This window comes from Lactuca sativa, chromosome 5, assembly GCF_002870075.4.
Source record: "Lactuca sativa cultivar Salinas chromosome 5, Lsat_Salinas_v11, whole genome shotgun sequence".
Lineage (NCBI taxonomy): Eukaryota > Viridiplantae > Streptophyta > Magnoliopsida > Asterales > Asteraceae > Lactuca > Lactuca sativa.
Window position 1 is genome coordinate 60581302 of NC_056627.2, and position 9589 is coordinate 60590890.

The 9589-nt window shown below is 30.0% G+C and overlaps 1 protein-coding gene across 1 annotated transcript; it reads right to left on the reverse strand.

The window, feature by feature from the left end:
• Nucleotides 1-290: 290 nt before the first annotated feature.
• Nucleotides 291-1290, reverse strand: LOC111907766 (dehydration-responsive element-binding protein 2D). The gene has a single exon (XM_023903571.2). The coding sequence runs from the start codon at nt 1136-1138 to the stop codon at nt 395-397; it is 744 nt and encodes a 247-aa protein (XP_023759339.1). The 5' UTR covers nt 1139-1290; the 3' UTR covers nt 291-394.
• Nucleotides 1291-9589: the final 8299 nt, after the last annotated feature.

Consider the following 9589-nt stretch of genomic DNA (forward strand, 5'->3'; position numbering starts at 1 on the left):
CCTCAATCGAAAGAAAGTTAGGAGGGTAAATGAAACCAAATTTTCTTTATTACCATCTAAAATGTTTCAAATATCATTATTGTGATAATTCATTAAAATTGTTTGAAAAATTAATCACAAAAATGAATCAAAACTTGATTTATTAAAAAGTGAATCATCCAAGTATATATTTTTTAAGGATTTCTTTTACGGTTTTGTTATTTTTGTATTATTTAAGGTCGTCGAACAATCATTCTTTGAATGCACATTTTTTTATAAACACACATACTAATTCTTTATTCCATATTTTTTTCATGTGCCATTACCAACTCGCAAGTCTTCTAAACGAAGGTGCCACTATAAGCAGCCATGCAAACTTTATTTATTTACAGATAATGGAACATGAAGAAGACGCTCACACCAGCAGTGGGTGTTTTAGCTCAATCCCGATCGCATCATTAAAGGTATAGGCCGCAATTCCTGGATCACAAATCGCCTGAGAATGATAATCCATGGTGGAAGCTGCTTCCTCCCACATGGCGGAGTCATCAAACTCCGGCAACATAGAGTTCAATTTCTTGAAAGGTGATTCTGAATCCAGAACGTTTCCAAGGATCCCACCTTGAGCTTCCATCTTCATCTGCATCTGCATCTTCATCTTCATCTTCATCTGCATCTGCTGTTGGTGGTGCAGCATGAGCATGTACATCTGCATTTTTATTTGCTTCTCGAATTTTTTCTTCATTTTCATCTCCAAGAGGACACTATTGTATTTGGCTTCCACAGCGGCGGCAGCCAACTCAGCGGCTCTCCGGGTAGCAGTGGATCGTGATGGTGATGGAGGAGCCTCATCAGGAAGGTTGAGATGAGCATCAGCACCAAACAGTCTCCGGGCGGCAGTGTCGTAGGCCACGGCGGCTTCACGGGCGGAGGTGAAAGTTCCCAACCAGAGACGGCTGCCACGGTTGGGTTCACGGATTTCTGAAACCCACCGACCCCAGGTCCGCTGCCGAACACCTTTGTAAGTGCAAAAAGCATTCTCAGGACCTCCTTTGCCTTTCATGCAGCCTTTCCTTGAGCTTGCATGGGCTGCAGGCTTCTTCTCTTCCCTTCGTTCACCATCGCCACCATTGTTTCCGATAACCATCAGAGAACTCATGGCGTTTCCTCTCAAATTAATAAACTAAATATTATCTGCAAATGTTATGAGAATGAAGTGATTGGGAGTGGAAGGGTGTGAATTTATAGGGTGGAAGAGGGATGAATGTTCACGGAGCAATAAAGAGTAATTTGGGGTCATCAATGACGGGTACGTGGCAAAAAGAAAAAATGAGTGAGAGGGAATGCATACGTGGCGGATTGTGGGAATATTTGTACTTTCAGAATTGTATAAATTTGTTCAATCTTGTTAACGAACTTTAAGTGCACAAGATAATGGGTTTCTGTGCCACAGATTATTTGGCGGCTTTTAGTCTGAGCATAATTTAATTAGAGTATTTTATTAGCTAAAAATATACGTATGTTTTTTTATAGTTGAAGTCAACTTTATTTATAAGCGAATTCATATTTAGACTGTGTGTGTGACAAAGTTGTTGAAAAAACTAGTTAAACTTGTTGAGAAAGTTAGTTTTTAACTAAAAAGCTAATTATTTTTTCTGATATATTATCTAACTATTAATATTTTGTAAAAACTAATCAATAAACATGAAAGATTTAAATGACATAAATTCATTTGATATATAATTAAAACTAACAATCGAAGGGTCTTTTGATTAAGAGTATCGGCAATTAACGGATATGTGCTCATAATCCAAAATGTTAAGAGTTGAATCTGATATATATATATATATATATATATATATATATATATATATATATATATATATATATATATATATATATATATATATATATATATATATATATATATATATATATATATATATGATGAAATATATACATTTATGAGTAGATGTGTAAATTATATATATATATATATATATATATATATATATATATATATATATATTGTTTTTGAGAGATTTGAGTTATTAAATTTGTTCCGGACTGATTTATATTCGATTATTATTTCCATATCATAATGTCTTATTAGCTTTTCTATAATTTGTCTCAATAAAAAAAAAGTTAGCTGATAAAAATAAAAAACATTAGTGGTTTTATCAAAACGTATACTCTTAAAAAAAATCAAAATATGAACTAGTTTACATAAAACATGTTCTTACTTGAATCTTTATATTTGACCATTGAATTTATATTTTCTATAGAGCCTTATAGTTATTACTGTTGTAATATATATATATATATATATATATATATATATATATATATATATATATATATATATATATATATATATGATCATTGGATTTATATTTTCTATAGAGCCTTGTAGTTATTATTGTTGTAATATATATATATATATATATATATATATATATATATATATATATATATATATATATATATATATAATGAATGAGGTCATAAATTTTAGAGTTTTGTCAACAAACTAAAAGTACATTTCGTACGCCCACAATCACAAACCACAAATTTCAGAGGGTATACAACTGTAAAAGGGAAGGCTCTTTATCCACTTTGACAAGTAAGTTGGACCACATGGGCCCACCACCCGAAGATGTAAGCAGTTTGACTCCAAATAGTTGACTTGCAAATTTATAAAATCTACATCTGAATTTGAGGTGCAAAAGACTATACAGAGTGGGGTCTACCCACCTTTTGCCACATGGACTGGGGAACGTTGCTGTATTATACGGTGTTGGATGCGGTTTGGCCGCACTTTTCTTTTTTTGCTGCGTTTTGTGATTGGTTAATAGGAAAAGTCACAGCTGAACGGTCAAAAAGTTAAAGATTTAATTTTTTTTACCTATAAATTAAACTATTTATTTTCATTTGTTGAAACTAAAATCAAACTTTTAGATTTTTCTAATGCTTTTTCTCTCAAAACTAATAGAAAGTGTTATTTTCTGAAGAATTTTAGGTTATTTTTAATGTTGTTATTGCTTGTGTTCAAATGACGGAACAAACGTATGACGCTTTATACAATAACGTAACCGAAAATTCTCAACGGAGAACACAAATATATAGTTACAGAAATCGTGAAGAAAACAATCAATGTTTGATACAAGATATTTTCACGAGAATACCACTTATCAAGTGTACTATTTTCGTATGTGCTTTAGAATGTTCAAACGTTTATATGAACGTATAGTTGAAGATGTCACGAGGGAGTGCAGTTTTTTCCAACAATGTTCCGATACTAGAGGTATACCTGGTTTCACTCCCATACAAAAATGCACAGTCGCACTTCGTCAGTTAGCATATGACATCATGCTTCATGCGTTATACGAGAGTTTTAGGATGTCTGCTAGGACTGTACAAGATAGTCTCCACTATATATGCAAAACTATGATTCAGTGTTATAGTCCAAAATATTTACATAAGCGTACACATAATGACATTTTAGAATTGCAACCTCATCAAGCTAGTATACATGGCTTTCCTGGAATGATAGGAAGTTTCGATTATCTCCATTGGGCATGGGAAAATTGACCTCATACCATAGTCAATTTACCTGAAGTGATAATGGTCACCCAACGGTCATACTTGAAGCGGTTGCATCATAGGATCTGTGGATTTAGCATGCTTTTTTTGGTTCTCACGGTTCGATTAACGACATCGACGTTCTTAATCATTCACCTATATTTAACAGCATATATGACATATCTGCACCGGATTGTTCTTTTGAAGTGCATGGAACGCCATATAAGTATGGTTATTATATTGTTGATGGGATCTATCCTAAATATGTTGTGTTTGTTAAATCGTTTACGTGTCCACATGGTTCTAGACAGAAAAATGTCAAGAGGGCTCAAGAAACAGCTAGGAAGGATGTCGAGCAGGCTTTTGGAGCTCTTAAGAAATGTTAATTCATATTGAAAAAACCAGCAATCTATTTCGGCGAGGAAAGACTTCAAGAAATCATGTATACATGTCTCATATTGCATAATATGATTATTGAAAATGAAGGAAGAGCGATATGTGTGAATGATGTGCAAGAAACTATCCCCGAGACACAATCAATAGAAATTCATGGCGACGAGTATATGAACAGAAGAGCAGAGATACGTTGCACTGAAACATTTCACAATCTTCGAACACACTTGGTGGAACACATTTATGAGATTCAACACATTAACCTTAATTTGGATTCACCGAATGACTCGGAAGACAAGTTCTCGAAGAACGATTTTATGTAGTATGTTTTATTTTATTTGTATATTTTTTTAAAATTAATTTAATCGTTTGATGTATGTTTTTTAAGTTTGTAGGATTTTTTTATTGTTATGTTTTTTTTTTAATTTTAAGTAATCCAATACAATATTTTTTTATTTTGAAGTAATGAAAACTTATGTTTTTTTATATTATTAAAAAAGAAGTTTTATTTAAATTAAGTTATTAAAAAAACAAAAACAAAAAAACAAAAGTGTGGTAAGAAACCACACTTATGTCGTAACAGATTATGTGACGCCTATGTAGCAGTGAAGGGAGTGCGATATCGGTGGCACCACTCCCTCCAGCCTAAAATGAACTTGTGTGGATTTACTTTTTTGTGAATTTTAAACCTATTAAAATTGGATGTTTGTATTTTTTTAATTTTATCCTTTTATATATTTTTGGTTCATTCAGTTTTATTTTTCTTTTTGGTTCATAAAAGCTCTTAACTTTATTTTTTTGATTCATTAAAGCTTTAGTATGGCACATATGTTCGGTTTTATAGAGTGAATATTCAAAAAAAAAAATTACAAACATCGAGTTTTAGTGAACCAAAAATTCGAAAAATGATAAATATGCACCTTTCTCCAAACTTAAGAATTTTTATGTCATTATCCATAAAAAGTAAACAAAACAGCTTCTAAGCCATTGAAAATGAAGCTTACAAGAATATAATTTGGGTCTCCCTTGTAGAAATAATGGTGTTTACCAGCCAACTAGAGGGCTATTTGTGTTTTAATCTCTAAAAAAATATATGTAATCTTTATTATGCTGGAAGTTTTTTATACATTATTATTATTATTATTATTATTATTATTGTTGTTGTTGTTGTTGTTGTTGTTGTTTTCTTTGTTGTTATTGTTATTATTATTATTATTATTATTATTATTATTATTATTATTATATTGCATAGAAACGTGTAGAGCATTGGGATAAAATGGTCATTTTGCATCAGTCAGCACATTCCGTCAGATTTTCAATCAAACAACATGATTTCTTACTTAGTCAAAATTTCTTACTGAGTCAGCACTTTCTCAGTCAACAACTATCAAACATGGCCTTAAATTGTGTTCACTCCAGTCAAATAAAAGTTTATCTTATTTCATAAATAGAAAAGAAAAAACACTAATATTATTTATGTTGTTCGGGTTGTAATGTCTTATTCACCATCTCCATTGCATTCTGCTTTTTAAAAAATATGAGAATTTTATATATACCCTTATTAAACATCAAAATATCATATTTGTCCAACTTAATTTCTAAATATCATATTTATCTTTCATAAAATTTTAAAATATCTCCTATGTCCTTAAACATCAAAATATATATGCTCTTTTCAAGATATCATATATGTCCATAAGCATTAAAATATCAATAATAATATCTAAAATATCTTTTATCTACAATGTGACAATATTCAACAACAACAACAAGAAAAACTAAGCAATCAATATATACATTCCATAAAGATGGTTGAAGATGAAGCGTTTTGTTTGTCAAGAGAACAACTTCCAACAATTTAAAAGTAAATTTTCAGTTATTATAGATAAATGAAGAATATGGTTAAAATTTTTAATTATTACAATAATTCTAAGACATAAAAATGATTATAGACTATTAAAAACACTGTAAAAAATGTTTTGGACAAATATAATATTTTGAAGGTTTATAAAGAATAAATATTATATTAATAATTTAAGTTAGACAAATATGATATTTTGTTGTTTAAGAAGGGAATATATGAAATTTTGTCTTTAAATATGAAATTTCCATTGAAGGCCACATAAGTGTTGTTCTCCACTTTAATATAACTCTATAGATAAAAAAGATTTTGAAGATATCAAAGAAGCTTTAATTAACATGTGTTCAATTTATAAAAAAAACACTAAAGACGAAGACGAAAGGATCAAATTGAGATTTGAGAAGCTGAGCTCGAATTTATTTGATGTCATTAATTTAAGAGTTCTTTAGGTAGAGAAAAACTGCAATAAAGTCTCCTCATAATCGATTTAGTCCCTATATATATTTTTTTATTCAATTAAGTCCCAAATACCGGTAATCGTATTCAATTTAACCCTTTGACCCGGTTAACAGGTCATCCAACTTTCAAAAATTACATTTTTGGCCCAGATTTCAAATTTTATTACAAATTTGGTACAAAATTTACACTTTTAGCCCATATTTTAAATTTTGTTACAAATTTGGTCCAAACTTTACCCTTTTTGCCCAAATTTTAGAATTTTATTATGAATTCATCATAACTTTAGATTTTTTTACAACTTTTTTTTTTCTCAAAAAATTGTTACTAATATGTTTTTTCTTTATAAAATCATATTTATAAAAAAAACATATTTTCCCATAAAAATCTTATGTTTTCTATATAAATTTTTTTTGAAAAGTTTTTTGTATATGAAATATCTAGTTATAAAAATATTTATTTATTAAGTATATAAACATATACAAATCCGTTTTTATAAAAAAAATATATATATAAAAACGTATTTTACAAAAAAAATATATACAAACACCTATCACCTTTATATATATATATATATATATATATATGCACACAAATAGATGTGTATCTATATATTTTTTTTATAAAAACTGTGTTTGAATAATTTTTTATATAATATTTGTTTGTATACATTTTATAAAATTGTTTTTGTATATATTTTATAAAAATGTGTTTGAATAGTTTTTTATATAATACGTATTTGTATATATTTTATAAAATCGTGTTTGTATATATTTTATAAAATGTATACAAACACATATTATATAAAAAATTATTCAAACATGCTTTTATAAGAAAAAATGTAAACAAACACGATTTTATTAAAAAATATAGATAAAATAGGTGTTTGTATACATTTTTTTTGTAAAATACGTTTTTGTGTACATTTTCTTATAAAAATGGATTTGTATATATTTATATACTTAATAGATACTTATTTTTATAACTAGATATTTCATATACAAAAAACTTTTTAAAAAAAGTTTTATATAGAAAATATAAGATTTTTAAGTGAAAGTATGTTTTTTTTTGTATAAATATGATTTTATAAAGAAAAAACATATTAGAAAGAATTCTTTGAGAAAAAAGTTGTAAAAAAACTAAAGTGAGGATGAATTCATAATAAAATTCTAAAATTTGGGCAAAAGGTGTAAAGTTTCGACCAAATTTCTAATAAAATTTAAAATATGGGCTAAAAGTGTAAATTTTGGACCAAATTTGTAATAAATTTTGAAATTTGGGCCAAAAATGTAATTTTTGAAAGTTGGATGACCTGTTGACCGGGTCAAAGGGTTAATTTGAATACGATTACTGGTATTTGGGACTTAATTGAATAAAAAAATATATAGGGACCAAATCGATTATGAGGCCAATATGTAGGGACTTTATTGCAGTTTTCCCTTTTAGGTATGCCTAAACCTAATGAAAACACCACTATTTACATACAATATTGAGGGGTAATTAGTACAACTAAAATGCCCAAAAACATAGGTTCCAATGGCTATAAAATAGATATATTTAAATAATACCCACACTTGTAACCATTCGAGACCAAAATAATGTTTTTTTTTTAACTTTTAAATAAGTTTGTACAATAAAATCATGACTCGGTAAGAGCCAAGAGGCTACGGAAAATTAAATTTTTAATAAGTCCTCGAACCAGTCTCACCTCACTTAGGGATGATATGGTGGTGTGGATAAGTGTGTAGGTGGGGGCTTTGGCTACACGTCTCGCTTATGGATGATATGGTGGTGTGGATAAACTTAATACACCAAAATGACCTAAAGATAACTTGTATGACTAAAATGGAAGGAAAAAGATCTTAACTTTCTTAGTTTATGGGGTCCAAGAAACATTCCAAAATGATCAAAAGATGTTGGAGTCCACTCAACTCCAAGATCACTCATAAAATGTACCAAAACTGCCAAAAACTCCAAACGACAACATCTAATGAACAAGATAGCAAGATTAGAACTTTATACTCACAATGGTCCAGAAATGAAGTGTCTTTGATGGATCCAATCTTGAAGCATCATTCCTTGCAATCAAAAGAAACTTCTTGATCTTTAAGCTCCATCAAAATGACATAAAAAGCATCCAAAAGAGGAGGGAGGAGAGAGAAGAAGCTCAAATCTTGAAGGTGAGTGCTAGGGTTTCCCCCAAGCGGTCCTAGGGGTGGTGGAGGCTGATAAAATGCCCAAAAATGTGAAACATCAAGCGTAAATACATTAAATACCTTAAAAAGATCATTGGCTTGGGCCTGATTCATCCCCACATCGTGGGCTCTGATCCCCACACAGTAGCCATGACTTTGCATCCAAATCCACCTCAACTTCAAACAACCATAACTTCTTTGTTTCAACTCCGTTTTCGGCGATCTTTATTGTTGGGTTGTGAGCTTTATAACACTCCTATGGTGTACATGCAACCCTAAATACCTTAGATCTATGTTTTCTCTATTATACATGCAAATATCAATTTTTCCAAGGTATTGTTCTAACTAGCATGATATAAATTACATATAATATAAAAACTAGTAGAATTACATACCTCTTTATTGGTGCTTGATTCCATGGAGCTCAAGAGCCAAGTGCCCCAAGTGTGACACCTCAAATGGTTCACAAAACACGATAAACATTTGGAATAACCACGAGAGAAGATATGAATGTATAGAAATTGGTTTGCCCTCTTATGTATCCACTAGTCCCATTTTTTGAACTAAGGGGGTCCTTATATAGTGTACACATTAGGGTTACACCATGTAACCCATGAATTTACCCATTCCTTATGCTCCATGGGTTTTAACTTCCATGGAGTATCCATGGGCCACCACATGGGTTAAACCCGACATAAGGAATCATGGATCATAAGCCCACATATATAAGAATCAATGATTTACACAATCAATCCCCATATATTTAATTAGTCTCTTTTTGATCATTAAATTAATTCCAAATTAATTCTTAATCAATACTGATTAAATAATACGATTTCATATTAATATATTAGAACTTATAATATATTAATATGTCACAAATATATTTTTCTCATTAAAAGGTCTACCCAAATGTTCCGATTCCATGCAACCCAAATGGACAATGCCAGGTCGGGTCAAGTATATACCAATTATAGTTATGGACTTAGACACTAATCCAATAGTCTACCACATGGATAAGTCTAATAACTATTATTGCAAGTATAACTTCACAACCTGACCAGCAATCGTAGCTCTTAAAAGCTGCTGCCGAACTCTAAAAAATCAATGACGCGTCCATTAG